Consider the following 18,419-nt stretch of genomic DNA (forward strand, 5'->3'; position numbering starts at 1 on the left):
CATTAAGAGTTCCTTTCACTGGAACTAAGGGGCCATGTCCACCCCTGAAAAACAACCCCACACCATAATCCCCCTCCACCAAACTTTACACTTTTCTCCTGGAAACTGCCAAACTCAGACTCGTTCATCGGATTGCCAGACAGACAGAGAAGCATGATTTGTCACTCCAGGGAACACATCTCCACTGCTCTGCAGTCCAGTGGCAGCGTGCTTTACACCACTGCATCCAACGCTTTGCATTGCACTTGGTGATGTAAGGCTTGGATGCAGCTGCCTGGCTATGGAAACCCATTCCATGAAGCTCTCTACGCACTGTTCTTGAGCTAATCTGAAGGTCACACGAAGTTTGGAGGTCTGTAGCTATTGACTCTGCACAAAGTTGGCAACTGTATGCCTCAGAATGCGTTGACCCCGCTCTGTGATTTTACGTGGCCTACCACTTCGTGGCTGAGTTGCTGTTGTTCCCAATTGCTTCCACTTTTCTATGATACCACTAACAGTTAACCTATCACGGTACAATGCTTGAATTCACTGAGCTCCTGAGAGCGACCCATTCTTTCACAAAAGTTTGTAGAAGCAGTCTGCATGCCTAGGTGCTTGATTTTATACACCTGTGGCCATAGAAGTGATTGGAACACCTGGATTCAATGATTTGGAGGGGTGTCCCGATATTTTTGGCAATATAGTGTTTATGTACATGTTTTAATATTTAGATAACTTCTATTATTGATTGATATCAGGATGTGAATAGAGTTTCAAACAGAATAACAAAAAGTGTTTATAAAACAAATTGCCTACCCTACTTTTAATATGAATAGCACTGCTCAGATTATTTGGCTTTTGAAGAATTGAATAAGAAATGTTATTATTGAAGTCTATTGAATGCCTTTTCTGAAACTCTAGAGGAGACACACTTGAGATTACAGTGGTCTTTTTGTCTCAGAAGAAATATCAGAGAAGCAGGAGACTTAAGAAACTGCTCCATTTATTCACCATTTAAACTCACTTAAGAGAAACAAAGATGTTAAAGAGATCTCATTTGCAATTTGTTTCCTTCCTGTAAGAGACCTTCACTGACAGGTTAGCAAGGCTTTAATTGAAAGTGTTTCTAAATAGATAATGCATAATGACAATGAGAATCACTCTAAAACTAAGCTTATTGATGAAAGTTTAGAACAATGGCTTGCTATTTGTCAAGGAAACTGTGATAAACCTCGAAACAAACCTTTAGTTACTTTTTCACACTCATAATAGGGCTAAATACACTGTTTCTCAACCAAAGAAGCTAAATAGTCAACTAAAGTTGATTATGTGGCACTTATTTGGAGCAACCTATAGCAACATCATTCTTGAAACCTCATAAATGAGAAGGTGATGCTCAATTCAGTGGGTAATTTGTAGAAACCCTTGAGGCAAGTGTGTGGATATAATGATGCTCTACAATGTTCTGTAATGCTCTTCATGAACTATGTTCTTTAGCTACTGATTTAAGTGAAGATATTGTTCTTAAATATGAACGTAATCTTCATCAAACAAATCAAATGCAGCCATTAGTGTAAATGTGGGCTTGGGTAATCGGTATACAGTGGCAAAACATAAGCCAGCAGTGCTTGGCAATTCAACATGAAATCCACCATAATCTGATTGGTTCCACTGTGTCGATAAGACAATGCAGCAAACAGGCTTATATTCCCACCCATGTTATTGAGCCTCTAGACCCACCCTCATACAGTCAAATGAGTCAACCATGTACAGTTCTCATAGAAAGCAGCTGGTTTCACTGAATTAGCATGAATTTGGGCCAAAATAATGTACTAGTAGAGTTTGATTGGAAGTGCAGCCTTGACATGCATTCCTGTAGCTCAGCATAGTATAGTGTAAGCAACGCCAAGGTAGGGTGCTATGATTTGTGTATCACGGAATACAGTCATAAAGATGGAATTTACTGTATAATGCAAAATGTCATGGAATTTGGCAAAATTTGGGTGAATAAATCAAAAGTGGGAGTGTAAACTTAATAAAATCATGATATGAACTAATGTTTATGAATATTAAACCACAAAAAGATATAAAGTCTGCATGTTCTGCTTGTCTCTGTGTGAATGAATAGCATTTATGGTGTTTTCAGCATCTGCTTTCTCACTACATGAGTATCTTCAGAGCTGCTCTGAGAGTACACTTCCCACTTTCACTATTTCATTTGATAACAAACTATTGTCAAACTCAAATAACTTCATTACAACCCTTCAAAATAAAAGTTTGGTTTAACTTAAATAAAAGGAATTGTCCAAATTTCTGAAAAAACAAAAAACAAAACACATTTCATAGGGCAATATTATTGTTAAAAATATAATAAATTAATAAATTATTTTGTGAATGATTTTTTTTTTTTTTTATGAATTCAATTAGAGATCTTTTTTGATTATAAAAATGTAATTAAACCATTAAAACTGAACCCAGAAAAATTAAAATGGAAAACACAGACTTTGGGGCCCCCATTTCATAGGGCCCTTCCAAAGTGATGGGTTTGATCCCTAGGGAATACATGAGCTGATAAAATGTACCTATAATGCAATGTAGTTGTGTACTCACACTTAGTCTCAGTCGTGGGCTGAACGTCTGATGTATATGGCACTCTTAACTGGAAACACTTAAGGATTTTTGACGTCGTCATCTGGTTGGTTGAATTCTACAGGATGTCCGGGAGACGTGTGTGTCGTGTTCTTTAACAGTCCCCCTAGAAACAAATGCCGTGACGTAAATCCCCTCATGGAAGAAGAAAGCCGTCGTGTTTACAACTGTGACAATGAGTGTTTTCCAAGATCAACTAAATGCTGGATTTTCAAAAGTATGTAAAGTTTGCGGCGCCATTGTTGCAGTAAACTTGCACAACGTTCTTAAATTAATAATTTATTAGATACATGCCGGCCTGTTATTCTAAGGACATCGACTTTACATTTTCACACCCCTAAACATGACGCTGAAAAAACGAACTGTGATTGGTTGTTACATGTCAGTCAAACGTCCCCTTGGGCGGTCCTTGGCCAATGAAAGCTGCGATAAAGTCCAGACCTTCTGCCGTCAGTCTAAAGGTCTGGCTATGCAAGACTAACTCACACTAGACGATCTGAACTGTGCTCGAGCGCATTTGACCCCCAAAGTCTGGTTTGACTAGTGTGATCGCTCCGTACCTCGCCCAGGCGCGGTTTGTTTAACCATGGCCCACTTAGAAGAGGTGTGCCAGAGCATGGTTCACGGTTCGAGCGTGGTACGCATGTAGTGTGATCACTAACCACGCCGGAGCAGGGAACAGCTACCACTCTTCATCATTACAACAGCAAACATCTTCTATTACTACTTGGATAGTACACTTTTTAATTAATTTAATTAAATCGAGTATATTTAGGTTTATAATGGGTCTGGCTCTCACCTTATTGATGAACAGGAATTGCAGTTAGCGAGTAAAGCTGCAAATTCCCCCATCAGCTGCCTCCGTAATAATATTCTGATACGTGCAGCACAATCAAGTGAAAATCGCTGCATAAATGATAAATCTATTCGACAGTCTTATTAGTGAAAGTGCTTTTCTACCTGTTCTTCAAAACAAAAAGTTGCATCGTAAATGACATAAGCGTTCTCCAGCCTGTAACGTTAAATGCAATGTGAGCGCAGGCCAGCAGGGGATTGGGGAGGGGGGAAATTGCACCAGGTGTACAAACCATGAGTACACCCTAAGTCACACCTGATAAAAGCGTCTGCCAAGTTCATAAATGTAAATGCAGACCACACCAGGGAAAGTTCGTAGGGCTGTTTATTATGCCATGCTGACTAAATGACTATATGATTCATTGGTTAGTTGCATTTTATGATTTCCATGCAGCATTGTTTTCCTCTGCTGTTTATTATCAGAAAAGACCGGCAACCTATTTTTGGGTCGCTACGCACCAGTTGAGAAACCACTTATATAATGCAGCAGAGCTGCGCTTAATGTCTGAGTTAGACCCTAGGAGATCCCCACTCTTAATTGAAAGGCAGACATTCCGAGAAAAGTGAGGAGTGGAGTTAGTAAACGATGGTGGGGATTATGGGTCAATAAAACAGTGTTCCACTGAGACTTCCAGCAAGGGTCAAGGGCGCTGCATTGATTGGCTCAACATAAAGCTGAGTAAAGTGTGTGCGCGCGTCTCTTTATATGCCTCTAGAGAAATGTGTACAACGGAGGAAGGTACAAAGACTATATTAAAGATTCACAGATCTTCAAGGAATGACTGCAAGCATTACCATCAAATTATTACGCATTACGCTCCTGATAAAACACCGAATCATTTTATAATGATACAATATGCAGACTACTGTACGTGAAAAACAAGCAGACAGTATGTGTGGTCTTTTTTGTAAAATCTGTTTCCGGACGAGGCTTTTGTCCCGCAAAACCTCTCAAGTGTCAGGACCATGTCAGCCATCAGCTCGCAGACAAAACAGATGATTTGTTCTATTAATGTTCATTTGTCGCTTGCTACATTTGACACCTGACACCCATAAAGACTGATTCATCACCCTCTCCCCTCTCTGTTACGATTGTACTTCCCCCCAGTGAAAAATGAAACCATTAGTTAATTACTCTGTTCATTTAGCGTGCTCTCTCGCTCCCGTTCTCTCTCTCTGTTCACATTGTCTTGATTAAGGCAGACACCGGAGCATATAAATGTGCTTCTCATAAGGCAGTTCTCCTAACAGCTGTCACTCATCGCTCCAGTAGACACTGAAGGGACATTGTGGGACTCATTTGGTTGGCTAGACTTTCTCTCTCTTCGAGCCTGAACCGGACTTTATGATTTTGTAGGAGACTTTGAATGTGCTGATTTGCTGGTGTGAGATTAGGTTGGGGAGATTGAGTCATACCCATAGATGAGGTCATAAAACACATGCTATAAAGTATTCCACAGGGTGTAATAAAAGGTGTTGTTTCTTATTATATGTGCAACTAGATTTTTACATTTTCTGAAGGAAATGCGAGTGGTGCTTGCCCGTGTAAAACTAAAACTATTACAAGCATTTTTGTTAACTGCAATAAAGCTGAAATAAAATAAAATATAAATATTAGATGATTAACTTAAACTAAATGGCAATGCGAAATGCTGCCTTGGAAACTAAAGGCCCCGTTATACTTATGGCGAAGTTCATTTTTGTTCTTCGCTTAAGAGGAAAGTTCGATATACATTTGTAGTTGTATACTGTTAAAGCGAGCATCCCAACACAGTCCATGCTGCTGAGAGCGGCATTTAGATGAATATACAAATAATGCTTTCCTCTCAAAAAAATAAACACAGCAAAAATGGCAGCAGCCATTAATACAATAGATTGCTTTAGTAAGCAGATTTACCATATTAAACATGACAAAACAGTGTCAGTGTCACTTTTGATTACAATTACAGCTTCAATTTCTTCTATAAAGCAGCTCTCTGAAATGTTCTGACTGAAAGGAAGAAATTAGCCAAAGATTTCCATGTTGAACGAGGCGGAAAGTCAGAACACGCCTACTTCAGTTCTTACATATTCACTACAGACCAATGGTAGTTTGAAGGTGTTTACCAGTGAGGAAACTTTTCTGTAAAACGGTTCCCGAAGTGAACTCCAAAGGAACTTAATTTTGGCCTGATTTTGTTCTTAATGACGTAATACCAGTTCATCCTAAATAAATAAAAACTAAAACTGAAATAAACTAAACCTAAATAGTAATAATTAAAAAAAAAAAAAACATAAAACAAAAGCACATATGTAACAAAATTACTAAAAATTCTACTAAAATGAAAATATAAAAATAAAAGCATATTCAAAATATTAATAACAACTATACAATGTAAACCACAACTTTTTTCTTTTATCAAATCAACTATAATTAATGTGGTTTAGATAACATAATATTTGGAGTTTCTGTTGATTAAACCAATCTCCTTTATTGTATTAACTCAAATTTTTAATTTCAATGAACTCAAAATTTTAGTTTTATTTAAATTAATTTTAATTAAAATTTTATTTTTTAAGGCAACCAGGTTACTTTTTTAAGCTAAACCATCAATAATTTTCTTTATAGTTTAAAAGTATATATATATATAACACTAAAATAATGCTGGATTGGTTGCCAGGGTGTTGCTATGCAGGGTGTTGTGGTTAATTAAGTCAAAAGAGCCTTCCAATCTTTGTGACATTCAGGTGCCATTACATGCTGTTCATTGCTTAGTATAATGATACTGTGGACATGTTTATTTATTTATCCACAGAGTCTCATTGAGAGATTATTGTGAAATCAGATCAATCAAAAGTCTTATACAGATAATCCTTATTGATGTAATACCTACTGTCACCTATCATGATTTAATCCCATGTCTCTCTGTGTTTCTCTGCAGCCCCTCAGAAGAGTGACATTTTCTGTGGTGAGTCAAGCTCCTGATCAAGGCTGCTATGATAGTGGGGTGGAGGACTCCGAGACCCCGAGCAGCAAGAGCTCCTCTGGACCCAGACTGGGATCTTTACCACTGCCTGAGGACGGATATGAAAGGACAACACCAGAAGGGAGCGTAGGCGAAGAGGAGCATGTGGAAAATGGTAAAAATTCATCTGTGGGAAAGGCCTGAGACAACAAAGTGAAAAATTACATTGTTATTTTTGTGTGTGTGTGTGTGTTCTTCTTTTGCTTTCAAGGGATAGTTCACCCAAAAATGAAAATTCAAAAGAAGATATTTTGAAGAATGTTGGTAACCAAACAGTTACCATTTACTTTTATTTGCATGGACAAAAAACACTAAGATATTTCTCAAAATCATAGTCATACAGATTTGGAATGATATGAGGGTGAGTAAATGATGAGAGAATTTTCATTTTGGGGTGAACTATCACTTAAATTACAGTAGCACTACAGTAGCATGACAATGAATCATGCATATTATATTATATTATATTATATTATATTATATTATATTATATTATATTATATTATATTATATTATATTATATTATATTAATTATATTATATTATATTATATTATATTATATTATATTATATTATATTATATTATATTATATTAAAGCTGCAGTCTGTAACTTTTTTTGGTTAAAAATTATTCAAAATCAATTTTTGAAAAAAGTACAGAACCAGCCAGTGTTTAAAACTATCTCCTTACCTTAGCCCAATTCACAACGGTAAGCTTGTAATAATGTTTCCTAATCCGGATAGTAATGGTGGGTTTCTGCACGAAATTCGAGCATGCAGCCGTTCGTCTTTTCATCATTACGTCATGTCTGTTTACATAGAGAAGGAGTCCCAACTAGTAGGCTATATGGCATGTGGAGGATGCTTTATAGCCTTTTCTCACAGCAGCTGCAATAATTAAACTTATTTTGATGGCAGATTGTAATCCAGAAAGGTCAAAATGACAATCATCAATTGGAGATTCACGCGTAGTCAAAAGCAAAAGACGGCGGACTGCGGAGTGGCTACAGAAATTGAAATCTACAGGTAACACTAATATACACTAAATATACAAAAAGTCACACAATGCTCATGTTAATAACATTAATAATTTGAGAACAAAGTATAACAATAATAATAATTTGCACGGTTTGACGTGAGCAGTCGTTAGACTTAATCACCACTGGCAGCAATATTTATTTGCTTTTTTTCTCAGTTGGTCAGAACAAAAGTGACTGACATGTTACTTACTTGTTCAGATGACATTTTTCAGTGAATATTTGTGATTTCAAAGTACAGTTTCCACACCGATGTGGTGACTGACAGCAAACATTAGATTAATCCGCGCTGAGGAGCCGCACCAATACACAACCCATGTAAAATTGATAATTCCGCAAATAACTACAATTGCAGGTTTCAAACAGAGATGGTGACAAAACTTACAGACTGCAGCTTTAATTATATTATATTATATTATATTATATTATATTATATTATATTATATTATATTATATTATATTAATTATAATATTTTTAGGCCTATATTACATATTTATGATAAAATAAGGATTGTTTTTTCATGCACACAAATACAAAATTCCATCATGATAACACACATGACACTAAAATAATAAATAAATATTAATGAAACAACCTAAGATAAAACCCAAATGTACTTATCCGATAACAAAAACTAACAAGAAACAGAACAGTTTAAATAAAATACCATCAAATGTAAAGTCTTACACAGGGAATTGTGGGAATATCATTTTCACTGTAAATTATAAGAGAACTGTTCATTTTTACTTCCAAAGTCTGTACATTTAACAGTATTTTACTGTAAAATTACTTACAATGTCCTGTTAGATCTATTTTCACCATATACAGTAAAATGGAACTTGCCGTTAACCAATTAACAGATTTTAACATAGAATTTTTACAGTATTTTTTTACAGTGTAGAATGAGGTTCAAAAGACCACTAGTGATATTGCTTCTGTTTTGCTAATTTTACACCATGTTGTTATCATTACAAATTATATTTCCAGCAACTTACAGATTACATTTTTTAAGATTTTCTTAGTATTTGGTTTGTTCTCATTTTGGATTTTCCTCCTTTGCATTATTTAAAGCAGTAAATTACAGCAGTACTCAAGCTGACATGAACATCGTCCCAGACCTTTGGACATCACTGTAGACAGGCAGTCATTCATTCTCCAAGGACATCATGAGTGTCTAAAACTTGACAGTCTGAACAAAAATTTTTGAACTATGACCTGCGCATATTTCAGTTGAGACAGTTCCCTGACAGAATATCCTAAAACATCCTCTTTCTCTGTTCCTCAGACCCAAGGCAGCTCCCTGACGTGGCTCTGACAGGAAAGTGCACACGAGAGTGTGACGAGTTTGGTCACTCTGACACCTGCTGGATGCCCGTGCAACCGTCACCACGAAGACGCATGGAACCACCCCAACTCTCCACCTTCGCCTCGCCCGGCGATAACAACAACAACACGGAGGACGACAGCGACCGAGAAGAAGACGGAGATGGGGGTACGGATAAGAGCAGCGGAGGAAGCGAGGAGGTCCGGGATTCGCTTGCAAACGGAGACCCACTTGGAACGCTCAGCCGCCGGGACCGGAACAGGAACATGGGCGACCACAACCGTAATCTCCTGAATCGTAAAATGACCTCTGCGTCCTACGACACGTTCAGCAGCGCCGGCTTTGGTCGTCGTCTGGAAGAAGAAGACTCACACCCCCCAGAGGTCATACCGCTCACGAGGACGGGGGGCGACTATAAGACCACCTCGTGCCTCACTCTGTCTCGCAGGGAAGTGTACCTGTGAGCTGCAGCCAGCCCTCACGTGACGGGACCGGCCTGAGCAACTTCACTGCATCGGAGCAGGAGGATCATTAAGAGACTAGTGCATACCTGTTCAAAACAGGCATCTTCTCCTTGCCAAAAATTCATCATCAATTCATTGCTCTGGATGCTAAATATCAAAGTTGAGGAGAAAAAAAGTGATTCATCGTTTAATCTTTCATAAACTTGGTTGGACTTTGTCAATGGAAAACACTTGCATGTTAAGGCTCCCGCAGACAGGGGGCGACGTGGGGATTGATGGACAAAATCCGGTTACAGACCACATAAATGGATGCGGTTGTGGCACATTATGGAAATAAAACCATGTAGCATCAGGAAAAAGAATCCTAACCAATCATATATTTTAATCTAACTAGTTTCCTGTTGCTGAGCCGGTACAGTTATTTAATTACAACCACACTAGTCATGTAAATGCTTTCATGTCAGACTTTTAGTTAAAAATGAGAACAAAAAATACGGTCATCCATTTTTATCATTTGTAAAGCTACTTGTTTTCCTTTTTTTAACAAATATGGGAATATACTACAGCTCTCATTAGTGCTTCAGAACTTTCGAATGGAATTCTTTGCTATTCTGTAATGGAACAATTATCACAATGACTGTTAAATTACCATCCCATCAGGACCTCAGAGTTTAAATCAGCCAATTAAATCATGCGACACATGCTCTGTGCACAGCACAAAAACATACACACACACACGGAGATACATGTCTATATCCATTTAGTGCAGATGTGCGTGTACAAGTGTGTATGTACTGTATAAACAGACGTTTTTGGCATACCTGAGGCTTTTTTAAGAAATGGTTTTTTGAAAGTAGATGTAGCATTTTTGCCTGCTTGATCTTCAACTAGTATATAAGACACTGAAGTGTATTTGAATAACTTAATCATCTGTGTAAAGTGCGTACACAGGGGCATTAAACAATGTTTAGATACATCTATACTATACTATAAACAACAAAAATATACTGTATCTCATCCCTTTTAAGTAGAGCTCATATGTAAACCAAATTTCTTTAAAGGCAACACTGCATGACGATAAGCTAATGCTTATTTTGTTAAATAAGAATCAGATTTTGTTGTTTTTCTGAGGATATAACCACTTTTGGATGGGCGTGTGTGAGTGTGAGTGTGTGTGAATGCAAAGCGAGGTCGGTGTGTAAAAGTCGCAGAGGAGAGCTAGATATTTAATTTAGCCAGAAATGACACACACAATGTAGTTGTTCAGATACCTGTATTACAGTTCAAACTAATCAAAAGAGTCTTTGTTAATCTTACGGCAGCCTAGTCTAGGTCTTCGCCACAATTGGCATCTCATCAAGCCTCTGGAATTTTCAAATTGAGTTTTGGAATGGCATTTTTAGCTCTTGTTATGCATTGTATGTACAATCTGATTGATAAGAACAAAGTGACATGTATTTCACCAACTCTCAGGAAACTTGAGATTCAGTGTGTGTCCTCGGCTCATCATCAACGCTGAGCTTTAGTCTGCGCTCCGATTTGTCCTCACAAGGCCATACATTCGGGGAGCCCGATTTCCCTGTTTCAGACACTCCGCACCTGGCGACGGTGCCCGAAGTGTGCGTGTTTCCTGGCTTCCCACGGTGAGAATCGCAGACTCATCCCTTTCACTTCACGGAACAGCCTTGGGTCTGGAGCGGGACTGGTGGACTCCAGTCCATCTATGCCAAAATCTGTCCAGCTTTTCCGGTTTTACTGGAAGGACTGGTGCACAAACTTACCTGAAAAAGACTAGCCCAGAACCTGCGGTTCAGTGCCTGGATGAGAGGAAATTGTTAAACTGGCCTACACAGGGTTTGTGAAACCGGAGGACTTGAGAAGAGGGAATCTGTCTCTAAAGATGGCGTGTTTCCTTTGCCAGGTTTATAGGCTAAATATGCTGTTATACAGCAGTCTGTAAGTAGTGTACAGTATGGGGTGCATAACGGACTATGTATATGAAACCGTGTCTTTTCTTTCTTCTTTTTTACTGCACGTTTACCTAACAGTTCAACTCACCTACTGCAAAACGGGGAGGGATGGGGAGGGCAAAATAACATTGTGTCTAAAGAGTAACATTCACTTGAACTTTTTTATAAGATAAACACTGAACTCATGTACTCGCTCAACATCCGCCATTTTACTGCTACCCTGTAGAGAAATGACCACTGAACTTTAACCTGAAAGGCATGTTGACGGTCTTTAATCCTGCACCTGTGAGGAAAATGTTTTTGGGTTTTTTATTTCTCTGTTTTTAGGAGTTTTTGAAGCTCTCTCTCTCTCTCATGGAGTTAATGTGTTCACTGCGTTTGTTATGACAAATAACAAATCAAAGGGGGTTGGAATGGTTTGAAAGTTTGGTATGTGACATGTAAAAGTTTGATTTTGACATTAAAACACCTTTAAATCGTGTTCTGCTTCCTTTTTCAGTCTTGAATTTGCTGTTTGATTCACTTTTGCACATATATATTGATTGCATATTACTGAACACACAGTGATCAAGTTTTCTTTTGCAATCCTGCACCCTGCTGGTAAAACTGAAAATTACATTTTTTATTCACCTCGCAACCTCTCACATATAGTGCATTAGGAAAAACATATTTTGATCTCTCTTTTTACATTTCCATGGATTGGTTTAACATAATTCTGATTTGTTTTCTTTAGCTTTTTATCACACTGCAGTAATTAATCCTGGGTATTCAATTTCTTTGTAAACCTAATTGTTAAATGTGTAAGATTGTTTTTTGTGGATAGTTCAACCAAAAAAAAAAAAAAATTGTCAATCTTGATCAATGTTTATAAGCCTAAATTCAATCTGTTCATCATATAAAGTGATTGTGTCTCTTCAAACAATTTGGACTTAACCGCTCAATTCATATGGATCTTTATTAACTTTTTGAAGCGTCAAAGTGGTAGTTGCATAGCTGTCAATGGAGAGACAGAAATTGCTCAGATTTCATAAAAAGTACCTTATTTTGTGTTCCGAAGATGAACGAAAGTCTTACAGGTTTGGAACAACATGAGGGTTGACAGAATTAAATGACAGAATTATCCCTTTAAGAATGAACTGCTGACATGTCAACAGATCTCAGTGACAGCCACAGCCTTAAATAGTAAAATAAAAAAAGGGTTTTGAGAAAAGTTTATGATTTCTCACCTGTCAACAACGGCTTACCCAGCCAAACATAGATAGAGAAAAAAGTGGCCAGAAAAAAGCAGCAATATAAGAGTGAAAACAGTCAAAGCTTTACATTGCTGGAGGGAGCTGAGAATCATGCTTAAAAATGAATGCAGCACTTGCTCTTCATCTGCTTAATAAATCAGCGTGGTTGTAGAAAAAGTTGATGCGTCTAAATATGGTAATCTGGTGATAATAGTGCTGCAGTGATGACGTATTTATATGTAGGCCAATCACACTGTTTCTCTCAACTTAATATGATTTTTTTCATTGGCTTTCGGGTTATTGCAGAAAATAAGCTCTGTGACCAACAAAAGTTTGATTTTTACACATTTTGTTTATCATGATAATCTTTTAGAAAGTAAACTTTTATGAATTTTGAAGCCTAAATAATCAACAGATGTAAAAATGCTAAATGTAGACCGTATTTAGACCCGCTCCTTTTCAGAGCTACAATCATTGTGTTCTGTCTTCTGGAGATAGAAAAGACGATAACATTTTTCCTGAAAGTTTGAGTTAGAATAGATTGCACAAGCTTGAAGCACAACAAGGCTTTGGAAGCGGACTTGTGTAGAGTTTACCTATTCATTTGATGATTTAATGACCCCAACAACTTCTGTATTCCCATTTAGCCACTTGTTAGCAACTGCCTTTTTCAAAACAAAAGCTTTAAAAAAAAATCCCAAGGGGTATTCCTAAGGTATTTTATGTCATAGAATAAAACAAGCAAATATCTTCAGCTTGTGTTAACCACAGACCTTATTTCAGGTATTTAACCAAAAATACATTTTTGACTTCAGAAACGATGGAACTGGAAGTGCAAAAATATTAACTAATTTCTAGGGTGAAAAATTTCACAACACATTTCACTGGTTCACTTTCATCACACCTTTGCTGTGTTGATAAACAGAAAGCTGCTTGATTTGAAAATGAGTTCTGTCAGCTGTATTTCATACCACTCCAGTACTGACAAAAGACAATATATTCTTTTTGGCAATGAAATTTCACTAAAAGTTTGCTAGTGCAAGTAGATTTTTACATCCTTATTTGCATATTTATGAGGTAAATAAATTGATTGGACAAGGACAGAACGCTTGTCCATCAGTGGTTATGTTGCCAGATAAATACACTAAATAATGATTTGTTAAACACTTTAACTGCATCGTTAGATGCTGAAACTGCACTTCATTGTTTAAAATGGGCAACCACGTTTTTGAGTTTAGTTTATTAATAGTTTTCTTATGCAAGATGACTAGTTGTAATGCCTGGGAACTACATTGTTTCACATTGTATCCTTCGGCATTGCATTTTGTGTTTTGCACTGTAAAAGCAAATTTCTATTTTTTTAACTATATGCAGATTTGGTTGTTATTTCTTACTGTTAATATACATTTTGTAGAGCCTTTATTTTCAAATTTTCCACAGACCCATTAGCACGCCTCTAGGAACCCAGTTTGAAATCCCGTGGTCTTTACTAAAGTTGTACCAGAGTACTGGCTGATGTAATAGAATATCTAAAATTTTGTGGAACTCGCCTGAATTAAAATCGAGGAAATCGCCCCTGAAGGCAGTTTCAATGAGCCAGACTTCTTTGAAGAACAGAGCTGCTGAGGGAGGATGATGTTTTTCAAGAATTCCTTCGTCCCAGTGGAATATAGAAATGCTGCTCTAGTTATGGAAACAGCTCACTTACTTTTGAAATTTTTGTACTTCTCCACCATTTTCAGTGTCCCTTTTATTGCCGGTAGCTTTAGAACATCAGGGATGTCCAATCATTTCTCTAGTCCAGCATGTTAACATTTTGTTTGCTCTGTGAATAGTCTAAGCAATCTGGAAACATGTCTAAGGCATAATGTAGAATGAATTATCAGACCAAGCATTCAAGTTTCCCAAAGTCAAATGAATACATATATTTGGTCGGTTTTTTTTTTTTTTTTTTCTTGGCTTAAAAATACTACACTTATTTACTGTTTGCTCATGCATATGTACATTTCTGCATGCTTAATTTGGATTCACATTGGGGCCCATCATGTGCTCAGACTCTTATATTAAATCTAACGCATTCTAGACAAATGCTTGTCACCCTATTTAAAGACAGGCTTTTTTTTCTGTTATTGATTTTGGTGCACACTTTACATTACTAATCATGCATCAATTACAAGATCATTCTCCTGTCAAGTTATCTGTATAGATATGTATAGATATTTTGCATTCCTGTTGCTTTAAAGGTGGTTGTTCTCAAATCACAGGCGGACCCACTTGTTGCTGGTTAAAAAAAAAAAAAGACAAAATAATTATATATAATTATTCACAAAAAGTCATGACATAATTTTATAAAATATATGCTATTTATTGACCCTCATTTATTCTCCTCTGCTAGTTTACATGAAAATCAATGCCTATAGTTGCCTACTGTGTTGACAGAATTTGCTGACCATGGTACACATTCATTGATTGTAGGCCACATTATTTTCTTGAAAGTTGTTTTTGTATAAGGATTAAATACATTACTGACCAGGTTCAAGTCAAGAACAGAAATATGTGGCATGTCATAACCATATGAATTGGGCAGTAAGTTACATCAGGAAATGGGCCAATATTTTATCAGTTTACTCAACTTCTTAAAATACATGATGTGAAATGTCTTGTTGAGAGCTTTTATTCAGCATGAATCATTCATTGGTCATTCCTGTTTTGCAGTAAACATGTCAAAATTCAAAAGTCAAAATGTCTTAATATGCTAGATAAAATATTAAACTCACAATTTGTAAAGATGAAAATCATATTAGTTACCTTTTTGTTATATCCAAATTAAGTAAACATGGCAATGAATTTTAAGCAGTGTTGGGGACGCTACTCTGAAACTGTAGCTTGACAAGATACAAGCTACTCATAAGTAAAAGTAGTTTAGTTAAATTCAAGCTACACTTCTGAAAAGTAGTACTTACAGGTTCGTAACTCTTCAGAAGGCAAAACAGAATGTAGCTTTTGGATGCACTACACTGCTACTTGCTGGAAAGAGTGGTTAGCTACTGAAAAAGCTACACTGTTTTAAGAGCTAATGACAAGCTACTGAAAATGTAGTTAAACTAGTAGCGGTGCTACTTAGCTAGCTACTCCCCAACACTGAATTTAATTTAATTCTTTGATTTGAGTCATGTCCCCAAGTGGTAAACACTTCTAACATTTCAAGTACGGGTAGATATATATTTACAAATATCTGGTTGTACCACCTGACAAAAAAGTAAAAATGTTTTTGTTTAATCTCGCATGCTGCTTTAAAATGTGAACGCATCCGTATCACCTAACACAAAGGGTTGCATTCTCAGCATTACCACAAGAATTATAATAAATGTCTTCATTGTGGTTAGTTTTCTCTTTTAGTGTAATGATGGGTCAACAGCGTGAGGATCCATTTGTAGCGTCTTTATTAAGACAAGATAGCACAGTACAAACAGGGACAAAGCAGTATCGTTAACAGGGACAGGCTTGGGTTGAGACAGGCGGCAGAGAATCAAGGTCTTACAACAGGCAGAGGTCGTGGCAGGCGGCAAGCAAACACAGTCCAGGAAACAGGCAAGGTTCAGGGAGGTAAGGCAGTCCAATCGATAACAGAGAAACAGTCCACAAGGAAACGCTCAGAAATGATCACCAAGGCAAATCAAGACTTTGCGGTGTATGGATGCGTGTGTGAGTGTTTTATAGCGTGACTGTGATGTGGTGCAGGTGTGTGCGCAATCAGTCCCAGGAATGAGGGCCTATGGGTAATGTAGTCCAGATAGGAACAAGTCAATATTCCGGTGACGGCTCCCTCCGGCGGCCGGGATGAAGAGCCGCGGGAGCCGTATTCGTGACATTTAGTGAGCAAACAGTTTAAAGTGATCATCTTGTTGTTGAGCACCTTTCAGTTGTATACTTACCTGAATAATATGCTTAACAAATCTGATTTGATGCCAGAGATTTGAATGCAACTCTACAGCTCCTTTGAGTACTGACTGAGGTTTGTACCGCCAAACCAATGCAAAAGTACTTGTCAAGTAGGCTCAACACACTTATGGCAATTCACAACATATTTTACGTTTCAGCGAATTAGTGGCAAAATACTGTCACAACAGCGAAATTTCAAGGGTGAAAAGGCCAATTGTCCAATGTCAATAGTTTAGCAATGTATATGAAGCGCAGCTCACACAAATGTCACTTTCAAACCAAGCAGAATTTAAGTGACCAACACTTAGTGAACCCGTGTCTGCATGTGGAAATCTTTCGCCCTCATGTGAAATTCTCAACGGCGTAGATTCCTATTGAAATTACTGCATTTTGCCTGCAAAAAATTGTCAAACAATTGTGTAAACACACTCACATTCAGTTATGAAACAAGTAAAAAAAAAACAAAAAAAAAACATAAGATGTTCAACTAAAATGTTTCAGAAAAATGACAAAAATATATGAGTTGTGTGTTTTAGACTCTAGAATAATTCAGTGATTTTCTTACAGGGGATTTTGACCCTGGATATGTAACCTTCAGAGTTTTCAACAGTTACAAGGAAGCCTATGCATTGTGTTCTGGGATCAGGCCAAAAGGATGCTATGCACATTATGTGAGTATTCCAAATGGAAATGTTTAACCAAAATCTTTTAACAGCAAACTGAGGCTGGATTTTGATATGAATTTTTGTCACATATAAGTTTTGTCTCATTTGTGCCAATATGTTTATTCTTTAGTATATTGGTACTACTGGTATTTATATCTGTACATTTATGTGTTTTTCAGTATTGCATTGATGGTGGTGGCTACTTTCCAAACACTTTTTGCAGTGATTTCGCCTGTCTTGGTGCAAATAACGGTGCAACAAATGGATATGGTGCATCTAAAGAGCTCATACAAGCATCTGTGCTTATTTTCTACCGCTAAAATACAAGACATTACTATATGTAATCTCTAGCAACTTCTTTTTGAATTTAAGCAAAGTTCTTAATTTGTAGACACTCACCTTCACACACACACACACACACACACACACACACACACACACACACACACACACACACACACACACACACACACACACACACACACACACAGGTTTAATTTTGTGAATGGAGGGGACATAGGCGTAATGGTTTTTATACTGTACAAACATTATTTTCGATCGCCCTACACCAACCCTACCCATCACAGAAAACTGTGCACATTTTTACTTTCTCAAAAAAACTCATTCTGTATGATTTATAAGCCTTTTGAAAAATGGGGACATGGGGTAATGTCCTCATAAGTCACCCTCTCCTGTATTATTCCACTGTTGTGATAATAATCTTAATGGATTAAACAATCATATAAAACATGTCATTATGCTTGTATTATTAAGATCAAACACAAATGAAAAAGTGTGATTTGCCACAATATTTGGACATCTTAACTTGACATCCCACAGTTACTGCATCTCTTTGTCATTGTATTACTAATGTATAAGGCTACATCTTTCCTAAAATAATAATAATAAATTTAATTATAAATTATAATTAAAAATAAGCTTTTCAAGAATATTGATGAGATTTTGGGCATTTTTTTCAAATAATAATTGTAATAATTTATTGTCCAGGTACTGATTAATTATGCATATCACGATTATTTTATTTTACTTAAATCAAAGCAGCACTAAAGCTCCATGAACTCATGTTCAATTTCACAAATGTGCTTAGAAATAGTGCAGAATCTGAAATATTCTGAGAAATTTCTTATGTTATGTCATCATAATGTTTCTTTGTTGTACATTTGTCAAAATCCTAAAACCCCCCTGAAATCATTTATTTCAAGTTGAAATAAAATTTTCAGTGTGATCACATAATTTGAGTGTGCAAGTAGCCTGTACTGTTGCCCATTGCCCA

General features: G+C 36.9%; 1 protein-coding gene across 1 annotated transcript in view; it reads left to right on the top strand.

Moving 5' to 3' along the window:
* pcdh7a (protocadherin 7a) overlaps positions 1–9,316 on the top strand; it is a 36,756-nt gene extending 27,440 nt beyond the window's left edge. The window contains exons 3-5 of the mRNA XM_067404063.1: positions 6,408–6,606; positions 8,814–8,963; positions 9,042–9,316. Of these exons, the coding sequence (XP_067260164.1) occupies positions 6,408–6,606; positions 8,814–8,963; positions 9,042–9,316 (624 nt within the window). The remainder of the gene's footprint in view (positions 1–6,407; positions 6,607–8,813; positions 8,964–9,041) is intronic.
* The last annotated feature ends 9,103 nt before the right edge of the window (positions 9,317–18,419 follow it).

The sequence above is a fragment of the Chanodichthys erythropterus genome, chromosome 12 (genome assembly GCF_024489055.1).
Source record: "Chanodichthys erythropterus isolate Z2021 chromosome 12, ASM2448905v1, whole genome shotgun sequence".
In the NCBI taxonomy this organism is placed as follows: Eukaryota; Metazoa; Chordata; class Actinopteri; order Cypriniformes; family Xenocyprididae; genus Chanodichthys; species Chanodichthys erythropterus.